The following is a 20,535-nucleotide window of genomic DNA, read 5'->3' as shown; positions in this document are numbered from 1 at the left end:
GTACAGTAGCAATCAGTTAAGACATAAGAACATAATATGCCTCAAGTACCACTCTTTTCTCAAGTCCTTAAAACATTTGACAAAGTGCAACACATTAATAACCGAACTGGACAGTCCCACAAGGTGCAAATAACACGCAAATGTAATCTAGGTGACACGGGAGAGGATTTCAGACATGGCACTTTTTGTCACAAAATAATAATAATAATGAAAAAAAAAAAAAACAAGTAGGATAAAGAGATAAAGGGGATCTCTCCATAAAGAAAAGAGAAATCACTGAATACAGTAGGAATGTAGGAATGAGCATATAAACATATTGTTCACACGTGCCGTGTGTGAGACCAGAAGGCCTCCTTTCAGACCTAATTTGGCGATAACATTTCAAGTTTGACAATATGCCTCACACAAAGAGCCTATTCATATCAACAAAAGCATCTGCTCTGAAACATCTAGCAGATAGAAAACTTCTAAAAAACAGTATGCTATGGCAACTACTATTTACTGCCACTATACCCTGTAAAATAGTAAGTAAAACTGACAAGGACAGCATTAAAAACAACAAAAAAAAAAACAGGTAGCAAACACAACTTAATTTCGCTAAAATAACGCATTCACTTAAGAATCACCAAACCTTTTTGATCTGTTATTGCTGCATACACATCTTGATGGCTATGGGCTGAGAGCCAGTTGTCGAAGCTTGAAGAGTTGATTCTAATGGCATCCCACTCGATAGCTGAGATGCTAAGGCAGACATTTTCAGGATATGACCAGCAGTCTCACCACTAACTCTGCAGTATGCTACAACACATACCTCTAACTCAGCTCTTCAGATTACACATTCATCTGAAAAACCACTCCAAGCAAACTGTGGCAGGCAAAAGTGCACTGTTAAACCAAAACATGGCTTCATTCTTGCCATCTCTTTCCTAAAGCCTACAGATACTCAAGGTCAATCAAGTGTTTCATGTGTACGTTATTACCTCGGACAGGGAGGCTATATTTTCAGTGCCTTATGTTCATTTGTTTGTCTGTAAGCAGGATGAAACAAAAATTACTGGCCCGATTTTCATGATAGAAAGATGTAGCATTGTCCAAGGAAGAAGCCATTCAATTTTGGAGCAGGTGAAAACCATAGGGAGATTCCATGATCACTTTAGTCAACATTGCATTGAGGTGAGGCTTTTGGCCTTGGCTGAGATCAGTGCTCTCTGAGTGCCCTTCTATGTTTGTCTGGAAAATGTTTGAATTTCCAAATGTAATTTTTAAAGATTCACACAAAAGGAAACAGAGGTAACCGGGAATGTTTACATCTTCAGTTAATTGGGTAGACGTCATTGCACACAGCACAGCTGTACACTTGAAATCATACTCGTATTATCACTATGGCTAGCTTTTCTATAAGGCAATAATTCTCTGGGTGCAATTCAAAACTGTTGGTGCTCTCCTCAACTGTACTACTGTGCTTCTCAGGAAGACTTGTATCTGTTGAGGATGGCGCTGCCCCCGCAGCATGACAAGGATGTGTTCTCCAGACGAAGTGACCTCAGCAGAAGTGTGGTAAACTGAGAGGGGTTACTGAGTTCACACACTCACTCAAAAGTGGCCAAGGAAACAGCAAGCGCACCAACAGCAAGCGCTAAACCAACTGTCCCATCATCAGGGGTGTGTGGGAGTGTGTGCTCGGTCAGTCTGAAGTGGCTCGGACAGATTGTGATCCTGATTTTCTCCTCTATGCCTTAATTTTACTTTATAATATATATATATATATATATATATATATATATATATATATATATATATATATATACACATTATATATATATATATATATATATATATATATATATATATATATATACACACACACATATACATATATGGCATAGGTCACACTATATGAATCACAAGATGCAAAGAGAGCAACACTTAAAGCACTAAAAAAACAACCAAAAACTAAAGACTGAGTAGCATTAAAACCAGCTGAGGTACCAATGAACATAAATCACATGAGTCACATAAAGGGCATAGCTCTGCCTGAAATGTACTAAAATTAAACTTTGCAGGGGAAAATCGAAAGAAAAGACAGGAAATTAAATATAAAAGACAAGGCAATCTCAGTTATGGCCATTTATAATTCTACTTAAATAATGAACCCTTTACTATCTACAGCACTTGGCCAGTTGTACACAGTGATTCCTTAATGTACCCTCCATTATTTGTCTACACATGTAAAAAGTAGCCTATTTACATATTTTGTACAGCCAGCCAATCAGAGTGGTCAATCTCCAAAATCAGCCAATTCACTGAAAGCAGAATACCTGAGTTTACAAAGAAACAAAATTTGTTGAGCCAGCTATTGTGGTTCCCTCTATATATACCCCCCCACCCCACCCAAACAGTGAATTTAAAGGTAAACACACTCACATCAGGAGTGCCTTACAGCAGGTTGATCTATCCAAAGCCCACAAGGCAGCTTGTCATCACTTCACTCCACCTGGACGCTGGCTTCATGGGAAAACAAACACACAACAAAAGCAGATGACAAGCTCAACGTTCTGCTGCGGGTGAACGAGTCACGAGGGCCTCTCTCCCCTGGGGCTGCTGGTCCAGAACACGTCGTCTGACGGAGCGCTCAGCGGGACGAGGAGGCACCGGCCCTGTGCATAGAGAACCTGCAAGAGAGAGAGAGAGAGAGAGAAAGAAAGAAAGAACGAAAGAAAGAAAGAGAGAGATAAAAGAAAAAGAGAGAAATAAAGAGAGAAAGAAAAAGAGAGAAATAAAGAGAGAAAGAAAGAGAGAGAGAGAGAGAGAGAGAGAGAGAGAGAGAGAGAGAGAGAGAGAGAGAGAGAGAGAGAGAGAAAGAGAGAGGAAAAAAAGAAAAGGAGAGAAAAAGAGACAAACAAGCAATAACATAATTAACCTACATCACATTCACTAAAAGAAATTGACAACATAAATCGGATGCATTACACTAAATTCTGGAAGGAAGAAATAAAAAGTAATGACAAACTGGAGATATACAGAACCCTGAACAGAAATAACTTTATAGCGACATATATTTAAATAACATCAAAGATAGAAGAAAAACATTCTGACAAAATACAGAATCAGTGACCATAGCCTTCACATACTGTAGAAAAAGGCAGACATAAACAAGAATGGAATTCATTAATTCAAAAAACATATAAAATAATTTGAAAATATATCTCCACAAATTAAAATATATAGACCCTTTCAACAATAAAAACAAAAACAATGCTTGAATGTTCTATTTGGGCCCCAATCTACTTCCTCTGCATTAAGATAACATATGGAATGTTAAAAAGGAAGTCTTGTGGGGCCAACTATGTAAGGGATAATGGACGACACGGTGGTCTGTTCACAGAAGTTAATGCACGGTCGAGGTTGTAAAACGGCCCCGACGCGAAGCGGCGTTTAAACCTCGTAGTGCATTAACTTCTGTGAACAGACCACCGTGGAGTCCATTATCCCGCTTATTCCACTGTTGCCACTTGCGTTGTGTTCATTTCCTGTTACAATTTAAACGTTTTAATCGCTAAAACTGTCTTGTTTGTAGAACTAATTTCTTCCGACACATATCAACTAATTTCTCAACTCACAAGACAAACTGCCGTTACTAGTTCTAAATGGATGGTTGCTACGGCCAAAGGCCAGTCGTTAGTTCTATCTCTCCCGTTGTCAAGCGGGCGTATCCCAAGATTCTGATGAACTTTAGCTTTGAAACATCGCTTTTACTTAGCCTGCTGTCATCCATCTAGCTAAAAGCCACCTCCGTCATATGCTACAATGTTGCAATGTTCTGAACGTCTGCATTTTACAGCTCGGATGCAACGTGACAGTTCATTTAAACTTCACAACGAGTTCGGCGAATTAATATACAAGTGTGATACGGCCAAAAAATTGGATCTACTTCATAGGTGTGCAGATAACATACGGTTAATGGTCGTTCTAAATTACGTAGGACAATGGGAAATTCAACCAAGCAGTGGAATAAGATGCTGATAATGGAACTCTTGAAAGGGTCCATATATATTATTGGGAGAAACAAAACAAATATATATTTATTATTTATTTTTATTTTTTATTTACTTTTTAAACACTTTTAAGTTATTGCCCTTTTATGCTTTTATGTACCATCACCTTGTGTGTTTTCTGTTTTCTTCTTATTATTATTATTTTATTATTATTCTTTACTTTTTAAACTATTCTTTGACTATTGCCCTTCTATGCTTTTATCAACTATTCCTGTTTGCTTTTGTTTATGTAAAGCACATTGAATGACCTCTGTGTATGAAATGCGCTATATAAATAAAGTTGACTTGACTTGACTATTGGGAGAAAAACAAATTATTGGGAAAATAAACTCATGCCTAGCAGCAGATTATATCTTGACCTGCCATAAAACAGGAGAAAAGTTTTAACTTGTATGTGATATATTGATGGGTCTAGCCTCTCCGTGTACATGTAAATACTGTTTGATAATTCAACTATTTAACTTACCGTGAATTGTTTTATGTAGATGTATCTGTAAGTGTAGGTGTAACATGGTTAATAATGCTTCCACTTGCCATTGCTCCAGAAATGTATATGTGTATGGGGAAATTGTGTTCTGTCACTTTAAGTGACCAAGCTGGTTCTTATAATGGGAATGATGCGCTTTTTGCTATTCCCAGTTTATCTTGCCTGCGCAAGAGGTAGGTGCACACTGTGGATTATTTTCATAATAATGGTTGTCTTGGTTTCAAAAATATTTTTATATCAATGTATAAGAGTACAAGAGCTGCAGCATTGCCGATCATTATTCAAGACAATTGAATGATTGCATTGTTTTGTATATTACAGGCCATCAAGACATCTTAATGGAAAAATTAAGACTATACCACGGCAAAAAGATACATACAACAACTTAAAATTGTTTTATGCAACAGTTTTTTTTTTCCTACTAATTTTAAATCCCCACCCAATTTTGGATGTCTACATAAGTTACAATATATATTTTGGCGAAAGAAAAATAATTGTGTGAATTACCTTCACAGCTATAAATGCCCAATTTTAGAGTCTGGGCTGCTTGCTTTTGAAGCTGGCTGTACATATCTGGTTGTGCTTACTGGCTGAGACTGACTGTTCTTCACCTGTATCTGTAGTAACCTATATTACTTGCCAAAGACATGTGCACTGGACTGGATTCCCTTCAATATTTTTTTTCAAAGTTAGACTAAGCTATTTAAATATTTTAATAGGCCTACTTTATATAATTTACTATGTGCATCTATTCCCATGTGCATCATATGTCCCATATACAGCACAGCAAATTACAGTTAATCCACTACTTTACATTTTGCATACCAGTTGTATCTAAACAAACCAAAGCTTGACTGAAACATTGTAAAACCATTGTTTTGTTTTAAATTAATTAAGTGAGAGGTCCTCCTCGGATCCTGCTGAAAACTGCTGGTTTCATCTCAAGCACGCACGTATTATGAACGCACGTTTATTTATTTATTTATTTATTTTATGTAGCAGTCGCCGACAATCAAAAACAATATGCGGTTATATTTCACAACATTTGCGAAGTAGGCCTACTGGGAAAAGCTGGCAAGCAAGCTGCTGACAGATATTACAGGTATTATAACTTAGACAGATATTTTCTTCCCTAGGCTAGGCCAGCAACACACGCTGGAAAGATGCAAACAGATCAACTTAACATGTACAGTATTTCCTTCTGATTGCGAAAATGCAAGTCAGTCCGTGGTTCCTTCATAAATTGCGCAGCAAATTTTCAGACGAGTGACAGAAGCACTGCGCATAATTTGACCAGCAGTCTTCGCGTCCATAGTTTGTGAAACCATGCTGCATCCGAGCAAAGATTCTAGATGTCCAACGCAACTCCAAAAAGGAGGACAAATGATTGTCCGGGTTGAGGCTGCGCCGGACGCCGGACAGGGCTTTTAAAATCCATATGTCCGGCCTAAATTCGAACGTATGGCCACCCTATCGGCTTATCAACTTTCTCCCGCTCACGTAGGCTACCTGCGTATCTCTCAGGCCTCGGCTACACCACGAAAACGTCAGGCATATTTGTACATATTATTACCGTTTTTACACCTTTAACCAAACCCGTGAAAATCATCTTCACTCTGCAACCACTACACTTCCTCCCGTAGCCTTATAGTCACTTATACAATTGCGTTCGGATGGATGGAGACATTTCACTCGCTCTCTTGCGCTCCCTTTCGAAAATTCAAGACATCCCCGACAATTTAAGACTTTTTAGGCCTTAAAAACCGAAAGTTGTATTTAAGACTTTTTAAGGATCCGCGGGAACCCTGTATTACCAGAATAAAAATACTTGACTGGCAATCCTCGTGAATGGTGCTTAACTACACAACGCAAGATCCCACCTGTTACATAGGACCGAGGTGAAGTTAGTTTGATATTTGATATTCGGATATTCAATTTTTTTTTAATGCAGCCGGTTACACCCCTGTTTGCAGACAATGTACAAACAGATGACCTGTCTACTTGCTCCCAGCCAACCTACTTGGGGACCATCTATAAAGTACCTTTTGAATTACCTTCATAGTCTTTTTTGTCAATAGCTTTGACATCATGTGACCTAGTGACTCCAAACCAATGCAGAATAGTTATCCTATATGGGACTCATCAGACACACCTCTTTTTATAGCCACTGTGTGCACGCTGTATTTTATATGAATTTTTTAAAGAAAATACATTATTTCATATAAGAAACAGACTCCTTTTTTCAATACCTCCCAAGTCATGTGACCTAGGGACTCCAAACCAATGCAGAATAGTTATCCTATATGGGACTCATCAGACACACCTCTTTTCATAGCGACTGTATGCCACTGTATTTTATATGAATATTTTAAAGACAATACATTATTTGCCTTCAGGAATGGTCTCCTTTTTTCAATACCTCCCAAGCCATATGACCTAGTGACTCCAAACCAATGCAGAATAGTTATCCTATATGGGACTATATGGGACAGACCGCTGCGCTCCTCTGACGAACGACGTCTAGCTCTACCACCGGTACGCTCAAGCCAAACCAAACTTTTCTCATCTGTTGTTCCTCGTTGGTGGAACACACTGCCAGTTCCTACAAGGGCAGGGACATCCTTTTCCACTTTCAAAAAACTCCTGAAGACCCAGCTCTTTAGAGAACATCTACTCTCATAGCAACACTTACAACAAGTCTTACTGATCCTAGCACTCACCAGCCGTTTTTAACTGACAAGTAACTGTTAAAAACAGCACTCACCGACGCACTTATTCTTACTGTACTCTAATGTTTTTTTTTAAACCGTCCTAAAATTGTGAGAATTGTTCTAAAAACTTACTGTTTACCATGTTGTTAGTCGCTTTGGTTAAAAAGCGTCAGCCAAATGTAATGTAATGTAATGTAATGTAATGTAATGGGACTCATCAGACACACCTCTTTTTATAACGACTGTGTGCACACTGTATTTTATATGAATTTTTTAAAGAAAATACATTATTTCATATAAGAAACCGTTCAATACCTCCAAAGCCATGTGACCTAGTGACTCCAAACCAATGCAGAATAGTTACCCTATATGGGACTCAGACACACCTCTTCTTATAGTCACTGTATGCACACTGTATTTTATACTAATATTTTAAAGAAAATACATTATTTCCCATAAGGAATGGTCTCCTTTTTTTCAATACCTCCCAAGCCATGTGACATAGTGACTCCAAACCAATGCAGAATAGTTATCCTATATAGATAGATAGATACTTTATTGATCCCCAGGGGAAACTCAAGAATATGGGACTCATCAGACACACCTCTTCTTATAACCATTGCACACTCTATTTTATATTAAAGGCACACTATGCAGGTTTTTTAGCTTAATTTACCTTCATTTACCAGCTTCAGAGTCATTGGAATGGTTATATGACTTTTTTCGGGTTGAATGGTGGCCGTCTCGCTTCCCCCTAGCGCCTAGCGCCTGTGGGCCGACGGCCTCAGTGTCAGGAAGTATAACGAGTGTAATGAATTGCTTTACTGCATTCAAATACACATACACGCCAGGCACCGGCTAGAAAAATGACAGAGCAAGTGAAAAATAAGCAAAAGCGAAAAAAAAAAAAAACGGAAAAGAAAATTGCCAATACTGCATGTTTACCTTTAATATTTTAAAGAAAATACATCGTTTCCTATAAGGCATGGTCTCCTTTTTCAATACCCACCCCCCAAGGGAAGTGACGTAGGGACACCAAACCAATGCAGAATATCCTTTATGGGATTAATCAGACACACCTCAAATTAATATAATTTTTGCACATACTATTTTACAGTACCCATTTGTTTCCTATGGAAACTGTTTTTTTTTCTCAATACCTTCCATATAATAGTAGATGCCAAATCATGTTTCATATTGAGGTGTGTCTGATAAGTACCCCATAGCAGAACAGTTCTGTATTGATCTGTGTTGTCTAGGACCCCTTATATGGCAGCTATTGAGCAAAAAGCTGTTTTCCATAGGAAATAAATATGATTCTTTAAAAAAAAAAATATATATAATAGTTCATGCAAAATATTATTTCAGATTGACGTGTGTCTGATTAGTATCACATAGCAGAACAGTTCTATGTTGATCTGTGATGTCTAGGACCCAGTATATTGAAGGTATTGAGCACAAAGCAGCTTCCATAGGAAACAAATTGGTTTTCTTTAAGAAATTAATATAAAATAGTATGTGCAAAAATCATATTAATTTGAGGTGTGTCTGATTAGTCCGATATAGGATAACTATTCTGCATTGATTTGGAATCATAGGATAATTATTCTATATTGGTTTGGAGTCCCTAGGTCACACGGCTTTCGAGGTATTGAAAAAAGGAGACCATTCCTTATGGGAAATAATGTATTTTCTTTAAAATATTAGTATAAAATACAGTGTGCATACAGTGACTATAAGAAGAGGTGTGTCTTATTAGTTTCATATAGGATCACTATTCTGCATTGGTTTGGAGTCACTAGGTCACATGGCTTGCGAGGTATTGAAAAAAGGAGACAATTCCTGAAGGCAAATAATGTTTTGTCTTTAAAATATTCATATAAAATACAGTGGCATACAGTGACTATAAAAAGAGGTGTGTCTGATGAGTCCCATATAGGGTAACTATTCTGCATTGGTTTGGAGTCACTAGGTCACATGGCTTGGGAGGTATTGAAAAAAGGAGACTGTTTCTTATATGAAATAATGCATTTTCTTTAAAATATTCATATAAAATACAGTGTGCATACAGTGACTATAAAAAGAGGTGTGTCTGATGAGTCCCATATAGGATAACTATTCTGCATTGGTTTGGAGTCACTAGGTCACATGTCCCTAAGTAGGTTGGCTGGGAGCAAGTAGACAGGTCATCGATTTGTACATTGTCTGCAAACACGGGGTGAAACTGGCCGCATTAAAAAAAAAATTGAATATCCGAATATCAAACTAACTTCACCTCGGTTTACATAGGCATGTAGACAAGTTTTTTTCTTTTCTATTACGGTCCTTTTAATAGCATTACCATTCTTTTATCTTATTTTTTTCTTTATACCAATGTAAAGTTATATTAACATGTTATACCCGTAGCTTTGGCAACAATGACCTTATTCATTCATGCCAATAAAACACCATTTGATTTGATTGGATTGGATAGGATTTGAGAGGGAGAGAGAGAAAGAGAGAGAGAGAGAAAAAGAAAGAAAGAAAGAAAGAAAACATGAGCTTCAGGCACATCACCACCATCATCCAAACCCTAGAGCCTTAAAGGTGCTCTAAGCGATGCTGGGTAAATTCTGTTGACTATCAAACAAAACAGAGAGCTAGCTCGCTACTTCCTCCCCCTCCCTCCCGTGCTGCTCCTGTGCAATTGAAACTCTCCTAAACGCGCATCTCTTCTGTGATTTGCTGGAATAGTTTGTTATGTTTTTATGGGCTAGGTTGTTTTTGTTGCCGTTTTTGGAGCCTGGGCTGTCCATAGAGATCGCGTTTTTTTACAGTGTATTTAGGACACAGACAGCTAGCGGTTGGTTAGGTGATGTTTGCAGTAAGTGACAAAATGTTTTGGTCTAAAAAAAGCATGGCATTGCTTAGAGCACCTTTAAAAGGAATGGTTTGGCGTAAGATCTAGCAGAACTGGAGGCATGTTTGTATTGTATCGGTCTATCTCAAAACTCTTCCGGTTAAAGTCATTTTGCTTAAAAACAAAAGTTTGTCTTCGTCATCATCCACAAACAGAGCCTAGGTTGTCCTTTCGCCAAACCATTCCTTTAAACATGCTAGTTACGAGTGGAGAAGAAACACAGGTGTCCAAGTTTGAGTTTCAAAGTAGCCAGCCATATATGGTGTGTGTACTCGCTCGCCTCTCACCTGCGAACCCTCTCGACCAGCTCGGTCACCAGGGAGTCGGAGATGCCAGGGCAGGTGTTCTCGGCCAGCAGGATGGCGTCCTGCAGGGCCTCTAGGGCCTCGGGCTTCCCGTTACTCGCCTGGCCCCTCTCCTTCAGCTGTAAGGAGACGGAGAGGAGAACAGCCTCAAATACCAACAGTAGCGTTACATACCAGGAGAGTGAGTTAGCTTCACAAATATGGACTTAAGAATTAGATGTTTCATTTGTCTGCACAGGATAGAACATGCTGGGATGTGGAGATTGAGACTGCATTTTGTTAACTATAAAACTAAAGTAGTGAAGGTTTGGATTAAAATACATCTACAGACAGATTAGTGAAGACAACAAAATAATTATTTACCTCAGCAAATAAAGGAGAGATTATTGTGGACATACTCTGTGACTCTGTGACAGTGATCTGTGAAAAAAATCCATATTGATTCGTTAACAATTTGCCAAAAAACTGTAGGCTACTGACATCACATTTAATGAAAATGCTTGTAAATCAAACTGTATTCAGTCTGCATCCGCATATTTGTCCATCTCTCTTGAATCAAGCACCAAATGAAAAATGTTGCATGTAGAGTATGTTGCATGATTTTAATGTTGCATTGATGTATTGCGACATCAGAAGCAAGTCAAATTTGTAGTTTTTTTATGTCTCATTCCATCTTGCATACTTGCAACTTGCATTGTGCGGTTATAGCCGATAGCCGTTCACCCTGATTAGTTGATGAACCACTGAAATGATTTCTGATTTCACTGAAGAACTCTTTGGTGTTGCTTGAACATGTACAGGAAAACCATTCCAAGGTTTCAGTAATCAAACCCGGGCCGAAAATTGCACCCACATTCACACACATGATCTGGCAGTTCTGCTATTAAGTGCATGATATGATACAACACTGGGTCCAAAATGTGCCTCCATCATGACACAGTCTATCCCATAAACCACTTCCTAAAAAAAGATGCGGCTTACACAAATGCGTCCTTTTAAAAGCCACCGAGATTACGCTCACATTCACTCTGACTCTGACCAGTGACGACTGTTTAGTGACTGTCACTGTTATTAGCACAGTCTCATCACAGAAGGCCAGCAGACCAATTGCATTTTTTCTTTGCTCTTTCATCTTTGGGTTAATCAGTTTTGGGGGGCTGCTGTAACATACCTGTGTGCATGTGTGTTTAACAGCAAACTGGCAATGCTGATGGCTTTCCATCAGCAAAAAGGTGGAGAACCTGAGTGCACTGAAACAACTAAGCTTGTCCCAGGACGTTATTCCCTTACCTTGTTGGTCTCTTGACCATTAAGCTCGGCCATGTCTTTTAGTAGTTGACTGGGATCTTTGATGGTGTTGAAGATCCAGTCATCATCTGCTGAGTCGTTACTGCCAGACTTGTCTTGCTCTCTGGGGAATGCATCATTTCATAGCATACATTTACTAGCACAACAGTGAAAATGCAATTCTCCACAAATGTCAAAATGGCCTCTGTTTCTCTATGCACAAGTCCAGACAGACACAATATAAAAGGATCTTTTCACACAGATAATAATATCAGGAATTCAAGGATATGCCAAAATCCTAAAATGTCTTGTAACATTTAACATTTTAATCTATTTTCTAATATTTTTACTACATGCAATTGTGTTACAAGACAATTGTTTACATCTTACAGTATTAACTGTCCTCAGCAACAGTATAAGGATTATAATACCGGTTATATACAGGATTATAATATACAAGTTAGGTCCAGTGAACAAATTATTCTTATTCTGATATCTGATTGGACAAGAGTCAATCACTATGCATTTCTTATACTTCAGCAGTGAAATTGCATGATGTTTTTGGGAGGAAATAGACTAAGGGGAATGTGTGAATTAAAATGCAATGATAAGCTATGTGAGTGAAATAAACAAACTCAAAATAAACTAAAGAAAACACAATCTAGTGTCTTCAAACTAAATAGGGTGTCTTAAACTGGACTTACGAATCGGAATCATCTGAGCTGGATTCGTCTCGTGACCGCTCAGCTTTCCACCGCTTGTATTTGTCGATCAGCTCTGTTAGGAATGACGTCTTTTTGGCGTGCCGTATGAATAGCTTATGTTTCAAAAGCTCTTTGGCTGTTGGCCTCTGGGGAGATAATCATTGTGGAGAACAACTTTGAGGCGAGAACAGAACATATTGTTCAACCACTTACAAATAACCAAGAGTGATAGTCATACATCATTAAGTTGGACGGCAAAACGTGCCTTTTTTGGGCAATTTGGTGCTTTCTTGAAAAACTCTGGCAAAGTCACAGCAAACGGCTTAGACTACTTGGCACGCTGTGCTCAACTTCAGACAAAGAGGTTACTCACAAAGCTGGGCTCTTTGTTCAGACAGGCTTCTACAAAGTCTTTGAGGGGCTTGCTGTAGTTTCCTTCTAGCGTAGGGGGGTTGGTCTTTGGGATGAGGAACAGCACCTTCATGGGATGCAGCTCAGAGTGGGGAGGCTCTCCTCTGGCCAGCTCAATGGCTGTAATGCCCAGAGACCAGATGTCTGCCTGCAAAACACACATCAATCAAGCACAGCCACAGAATTCAATTCAGTCACCAGATAAGCATTACAAACTGTTAAAGGGCCACAACAAATCAGTCCCCCCCCCCCCCCCCCCCCACCTAACCCAGCTTTAGAACCTCTCAAAAGCTCCAGCTAATCGTGCCTCTACTGGTGGTTCCAGGAGTCAGCTGCATGCTCCCAATGAGTAAGCCCTATGATGTGGGTTAAAAGAAGCCATGGGGGGCCTGAAATTAGCCCTTCTGCTGCTTTTAGCTCTGCAAAGAGAATCATTCACCCTCTAGCAGCACCAGATGAAATTGGACTCCCTGTCAGCTCGACAGATGGGCTCTTCATCTGAGGGCTAAACGCAACAGAAGCAGCGGCAGCACAAGCATCCGCCTGACCACCGTGGAGTCGTCGACCCCTTCCGACAGCGATGTAGTACATCATGACTCATCTGCTGTGGCAACTCCCAATGAATGCCTCTTCTGATGACCCATCAGACCCAGCCATGAGCTACACGCCACCATTATCAGTCACTAAAGAAGCAGTTTTTCCGTCATGCAAAAGAGTCCTCAGTACTCAGACCTTTGCCAACCAATCTCTCATATTCCATAAATGAAAAATGTTCATGAACTCATGAAAAGCCAACTTTACTAGCGGGCAATTCCAGTCATAAAGGCGTCACTCTGCCTTACCTGTGTGTGTGTGTGTAGGCACGTATGCTTGTAAGCAGAGGCTTTAAGTCTCACCTTTGAGTCGTACGCTGATTGCTGGATGACCTCAGGTGCCATCCAGAAAGGCGTGCCGACAAAAGTGTTCCTCTTGATCTGCGTATCGGTCAGCTGGCCTGCCACGCCAAAGTCGGCTAACTTCACATCGCCCTGCTCCGACAGCAACACGTTGGCAGCTGAGTGACACCAGACATATGGTTATGAGAGTTGTGAGAATGCAGGGGCAGAGACAAGATGAGGGGAAACAAAGATCTGACTGGATGAGTAACTAAATAAAGGGAAAGGACATGAAGAAAGAGACAGCAGCTGAATTTTGCATGATAGCACAGCTGTTGTTCTGTGCACTGTCAAAAGTGGAGCGTCTGACAAGTGTACCTTTGATGTCTCGGTGGATCTTCTTCTCTGAGTGCAGGTACTCGAGGCCCTTTAAGATCTCGCGGAGGATGGTGGCAATCTGGGACTCGTCCAGAGCCCCCGGCTCCATCTGGACCAAAGGGAGAAGGAACACTTGCATTGATGAACATTTACATACAAGAGGAGCTCCAAATCTTCCACTCCCCCTACATAGACACTGTCTCACAATTGTGCAATGACCTTACCAAATCTAATGCTGATCCACCCCCTAAGTACTCCATGATGATCCATAGCTTTGCGTCCTGTAGATAAAAATACATTTTAGAAGGGGCACTATAAACATGAGTGGGTATACTATACATGACTACATACATACATGGAGTCTCCAGCCAGATGTCCAATATTTAATTCAAAATCAAAAGATCAAGATCAAAATAAAACACAAAATATTTATAAGACATCAACCACACAAAATACCATGTGAAAAAAAATCCCCTTTCAAAGTCATTTGTTTCCCAGGCAACTGTTATACAACCAGTATTATTGTATTAAAGTAAATCATCTCCAAAAATAGCAAGGTAGAGAAGCAATTGTGCCTAAACATCCCCAATGACGTGTCATTTCATGTAATTTCCCAACCTAAGCCCATCTCCCTCTCTCACACTCGCTTCCTGTCCTATTCAGTTGAAGTCAAAAAGCCCCCCACCCCCCAGAAAATAAGAATATCTATGTACTTAAAAAAACATGCTATAATTAGGCCTAGCACATAATATTTTAATTAGAAAGATAGGAGACTGTAACACTGGGTCTATTAATCAACCCTTAGAGACATTTCAGATGAGCTCAGCCAGAACCAGTCAGTTATGTGGGGCACAATTAACACAAGCACTTAACCCAGCTGCCCTCATGGACTAAAGCCATTTCTGCCATCACCTACCCTAGTCTGTCGGAGACAGTGAACTGCATTCTCCCACATATGCCTCCCACACCTCTCACTACCCGCCACATCCTTCAAGACTGATGCACCATTTCAGCTGTATTTAGACATGTGCTCAAACTCAAACGGTACAGATGGCAAATGAATGATGGAGCAGATGACAGCTTTTTATGGACCCTTTCAAGAGAGTTCCATTCTCAGCATCATAGTTGGCCCCACAAGACTTCCTTTTTAACATTCCATATGTTATCTTAATGCAGAGGAAGTAGATTGGGGCCCAAATAGAACGTTCAAGCATTGTTTTTGTTTACCTTGTTGAAAGGGTCTATATTATTATTTGGTATTTTTAGCCAAAATACAGCAGCTAGGATACATGCCGTCCCCTACCACTGCCACAATCAATGTTGGTGGTATGTCAGCAGCAAAGCTTACTATGCTAAGAGGTCCAATGCAGAAGTTGCTACATCAGCTGATATACTACCGATATGCAATCCAGATATCTGGCACTGACTTGACTTGATCTGAACCAGTTAAAGCTTCAACACAAAACAGGCCAACTGGAGGTTTTATGGGGGTTTTAAGGGGAGAACTGCAAGCAACCATAAACAATTTTAGCAAGAAAAATCCCAATGCCAGACATTGCTCAATAAAACTGATTTGATTATCACATTTGTTGCAACACTGGAATTTCTGCAGAAGCACTGTCTGGGAGACCTTCATGAGCTGGATCTCAGAGAGAACCCAACCAGAGGGGTATGCTCAACGCCTGGGGCTCGCTCTACCTCTCTCTTACTTGCAACAGATGCTAGAGCCTAACAGACAGAGACCCAGCTGGCTAGCCTCCTTCCCACCTCACATTCTTCAAGCTTCTGCAGTCATATGAGGAGACATTATGATTTTGAAGATCTGTGCTGAGGTCAGATGTTTTTCCTGCAGTGCTCTGCTTATCAGCAGCAGAACTTGAATGATTTAGAGTGCCTTGATTAATTTCTCTACTTGAACACGATCAAATTTCCCTCAGGCGAGATGATGCAATTATATGTAATGCCAGAAAAATGTTCACATCAACATTTTGTGGCATGACTTACGGTTTCAACTGAGTATTGCAAAACAGAAGCAAACCCTACGCAATGTGATAGCACAGAGGTTGATGTTTCATATCTGGACCCTACTATCTGTGAAAATGTCCTAACAGTTCCAAAAGCAATGCTCTCCTTCCAGTAACCTGTGTTATGCAGGAGCTATACATTACATCTTAAGGCGTCACTGGTACTAAGCTTTTCGTTATGATTCAACCATAATGCCAAGTGGTGGCAGTATACTGACCTTCAGGTAGGAGCCGTAGTATTTGGTGACAAAGGGGCTGTCACACTGGCTCAGGACTGTGATCTCTTGCTGAATGTCCTCGATCTCATCCTCTGCCTCTTCCAGGTCGATTATCTTGATGGCCACCACTGACTGAGTGCGCTTGTCGATGCCTTTGAACACCTCCCCAAAAGAGCCCTTTCCAATCTTCTCCAGCTTGGTGAACAGCTCCTCAGGGTCAGCTCTGTGGTTCTGTTGGAAAGAAAGGGTCAGCGGGGTATCAGTGACGGAACGTATTATCCTCACTTCTTTTAATATATGGACATGGTGACCTTACTGAGAGACTGAATTAAATAAATAAAAACTCTCATTTGCTTTGGTTTACTGGAAACAAGTTTGTATTGCTGACATGTCAGTGATTTGTCAGAGACCTCAAGATTGACAGTAACCCTGACCATGCCCATATAGCTTGTTACATATTTACATTGAAGATACTATAGTTAACTCATCTAGGCCTATCTAATCTTGTCCAAGACAAATCAATAACCAGACACAGCAGCACAAAGACTCATACCATCACAACAATCAAACATTGACAAAAATCTTTTCAATTAAAGGAAACAGACAAAAATGAGATAAAAAAAAAACATCAACCCTCAAGTCTTCAACAATCTGAACTATATAGCAATCCACTTCAAATAATAAAAGAAAATGCAAAAGCATATTACACATCAGTAGTCAGAAATCAATTCTAGTCAAATGAGTGACATTATCTGTGCATTACTGCCTACTGTACTGTGCTCAAAATTAGATTGTGATTAATTGTAGTAGGCCTACATTAACAAAAACCTGTCTTTTAACTTCCAAATAAACCTGCATAGAATCAAGGAGAGTTTCTCCCAGCATGGATCAGTTTCACATTACAATATTCATTCAATATTATTTTTTTACAAACAAGGAATTCCCCATGAGCCAGTTCATGCAAGTTTGAACAGAAGATGAAATGAGTTATTCTGGTCAAGTCTTCAAAAATGACTCATCAACATCTCTACATCCCTGACATGAGTATAGCTTAAAGCAACATATCCATCTTGCCAACTACTAACCTGTCTTTCTACATGGAGGTCTGCTCATTTGATTTTACATTTCTAAAGCATTTAAACGTGACAGGCCGCAGAGAGGCAGAGGTGAGGACCGACAAGAGGAGAGGAAAGAAAAGGATAAGAGAAGAGAAAACACTGGGCCGAGTGCCCGCTGTGGCACCAAAGCGGTCAGCCAGGTGAAAGACATCATGTTGAGTCAAACCTCCATTGTCGCGAGTGAAGGAAAAGACAACAGGGCTGCTGTGAGTGTAGATTCCACACGCTGGGAACTTGGGCGCCTGTTTCCTCAGTCAGCAGGTTTGCCGCGGCGACTAAAGCTGCCCCCAGCCTCCCTCTCAAAGCCTCTGTTTGATCCTCGCCCAGCTGCACTGTCTGGGTGTGCTAGGGGCTCAGCACATCCAGCTGTGGTGGAAAAACCTTGCCTGCTTGTGATCTCCAACATGAGAACATATCAACATGTTGCCCGTTTCACGGAGTTCAACCAAACCTATAAAATGTAACGGCCCTGGCAGTAAGCACAACTTCAAATAACAAGAACTATTCATCTGCAAGATAAAGAACGACATGACATGCTAGGCTTAGTTAGTGCAGACTAGAACGCAACTCCACTAATCATCAAAGACAATACCATATCAGATGTAGGCATACCTGTTCCAGTACACACTGTGTAACTTCGAGGATCAAAACCATTGACAGCAAAAAGCTCTACAAGCTTTCTGATATTCAAACAGACTAGGTACCAGCAAGAACAAAACCAGAAGTGACCTCCAAAGGGGGCATAGGCCACTGAAAATAATACAACGCTGTACAGCAAGTTGCCAGGAAAACAATCTCCTTAATGTCATTCATTTTGATGCCTTTCCACCTTTGTTCTTGAGATGTCTACTAAATAGCCTACCTAATCTACTTCAAGTCAAGGCAGATATAAGCCCCAATCAGACATGACTAGCATTAATTTACAAAAGAAAATGCTGCACCATTTGCTCATGCTCAGTTTAAATGCTTAATGTTGCCAGAGACTGAGAGTTGACGCCAGACATACAAATACCCGGCTTGACACCACAAGGAAACATCTGACGTGATGACTTACCTGTATCCCTATCAATCCGCTCTGAGCAGTGGAATGAGCCATGTCGTCTATGGAAAGCTGCCAAAAGTGCACTGCCAAATCCGAGACAGTTGAAGTCAGACACATCGTTTAACTTCCTTATTGATGACATTTTGAGGCAATCTAATAACTACTGATAGTGCTACTGATAACAACGCTTTGTAACATTACGTTAGAACGCTAATGTAACTTTAATAACGTTGGAAATTATGACTTTAATCAAAATTGAACTCGTGGACATACTGCACTACAGTCCTTGTATAAGTTCACCTTACAACAATAACGTTTTTTTCAGACGGGCCTTGCACTAATGTAACAGAAAACCCACACCATTTCACGGTAAGGTAAAACTAAAGGCGTCAAAATAAGCGAATATTTTACCTTGCAAGCAGCTGAGGCGAAAACAAAGTCACGTTAACGTTAAGAAAGTTGACTGGCTCACTGCCTAGAATGTTATTAGCTATCAGAAAGATTAACATTTCAGAACGTTAAAACGTAAATTGATATTAGAATGATATAGCTTTGGACACAGAGCCTAACCTGCTTAATTATTAACCTTCTACTTGCAATGATCTCTTTCTAATGTCTACTAATGACAAATCAGCTATGTATTCCATTATAACTAGCCCCAGGCTAGACAGGATAACATTTAGCTTGCAAGCTGGATAGCCTGCTAGCTAATGCTGCTTGATGCGATTTCCTCGCTAACGTTACTCGCGTCTGGCCACTGATTTCTCTACCATTTTATTCTCGCCAGTCGAAAGGGCAGCTTTAACATTACTACTTTGCCTAGTTGGATATATGTACATATACATTCTTACCCCAATGTAAACGCTATTACCACTTTAATGCTCTGTTATCCTGTCCTCATCACTTTCTCCGAACAACCACCGCCATCTTGAAAGCTGTCACTTTGACATCAAGGCGGAGTCATTAAATGTTCACTCGAGTTGTAACAGTCGTGGGGAGATTTATGGATAGACTATGCATGCTGACCTGACCTGGTGTTGCAGTCATCGCACGCCGCAGGCTACAAGTCTATCCTAAAAACGTCAGTGTTTGAAACAGGTTAGCCTATAGCCTACGTAGCCAATATGTTTGAAGTTCACAATGGCTTCAACACAATTGTATTGTTGTCTTAATTCAACCAGTGAGTTAGTTTTGAACAGACCATCCCATGTGAGACTACCCAACATAGTTGTAGGCCTAACCTACATAGGGATATCTGAGTTACCCAAGTTACCCAAGTCTGTTTATTTAGCCTAGGCATAGCCTAACTTTGACAGGTACATGAAGGCCTAGGCTACAACCAGGGTAGAAATTTTACAGCGGCCACGTCGTTGCCCCTTGCGTTGGCCGTGATGCCCCTTTGAAAATCAGAGGTTTACAGGCCACTGTGGTCTTGGTGCCCCCATCTTTCAATATTTTGGTTTGCGTCCGACTAATAGCGTATTTTATTAGCCTATGGCCTGTCAAAATAATCTTAGCATTCACAGCGCAAATTAATTTAGTCTTTTATGCAGTGGAGAAAGTGACAGAGCACGGCAAGAAAGAAAGTGCGTCCAAATTCACCCATTCTTCTCAGTTTAACTAGGCTACTGGTAATTTCACATGAAAGAGCTTTTTCTCAGCTTTTAAACTATGTTAGCCGATAATTTCTGCGGTGAACGGTTCGCGTGGCCTACTGGTTAGCGCTAGGACTTGTAACCGGAGGGTTGCCGGTTCGAACCCCGACCAGTAGGCCACGGCTGAAGTGCCCTTGAGCAAGGCACCTAACCCCTCACTGCTCCCCGAGCGCCGCTGTTGGTGCAGGCAGCTCACTGCGCCGTGTGTGCTTCACCTCACTGTGTGTTCACTGTGTGCAGTGTTTCACTAATTCAGGGATTGGGATAAATGCAGAGACCAAATTTCCCTCACGGGATCAAAAGAGTATATATACTTATACTATACTTAAATAGGCCTATGATTAAATTGAATCATAAATTCTAGGT

General features: G+C 40.3%; 1 protein-coding gene across 1 annotated transcript; it reads right to left on the bottom strand.

The window, feature by feature from the left end:
- Positions 1-2,385: 2,385 nt before the first annotated feature.
- Positions 2,386-19,492, bottom strand: stk24a (serine/threonine kinase 24a (STE20 homolog, yeast)). The gene is made up of 12 exons (XM_042079253.1): positions 19,366-19,492; positions 18,527-18,597; positions 16,355-16,585; positions 14,337-14,393; positions 14,113-14,221; positions 13,756-13,913; positions 12,822-13,007; positions 12,449-12,594; positions 11,748-11,868; positions 10,821-10,877; positions 10,440-10,576; positions 2,386-2,672 (listed from the first exon to the last, which is right to left on the bottom strand). The coding sequence occupies exons 2-12, from the start codon at positions 18,566-18,568 to the stop codon at positions 2,633-2,635; spliced, it is 1,284 nt and encodes a 427-aa protein (XP_041935187.1). The 5' UTR covers positions 18,569-18,597; positions 19,366-19,492; the 3' UTR covers positions 2,386-2,632.
- Positions 19,493-20,535: the final 1,043 nt, after the last annotated feature.

This window comes from Alosa sapidissima, chromosome 2 (genome assembly GCF_018492685.1).
Source record: "Alosa sapidissima isolate fAloSap1 chromosome 2, fAloSap1.pri, whole genome shotgun sequence".
Lineage (NCBI taxonomy): Eukaryota > Metazoa > Chordata > Actinopteri > Clupeiformes > Clupeidae > Alosa > Alosa sapidissima.
The sequence above is the reverse complement of the archived record's forward strand: the minus strand, read 5'-3'. Positions and strand labels throughout refer to the sequence as shown.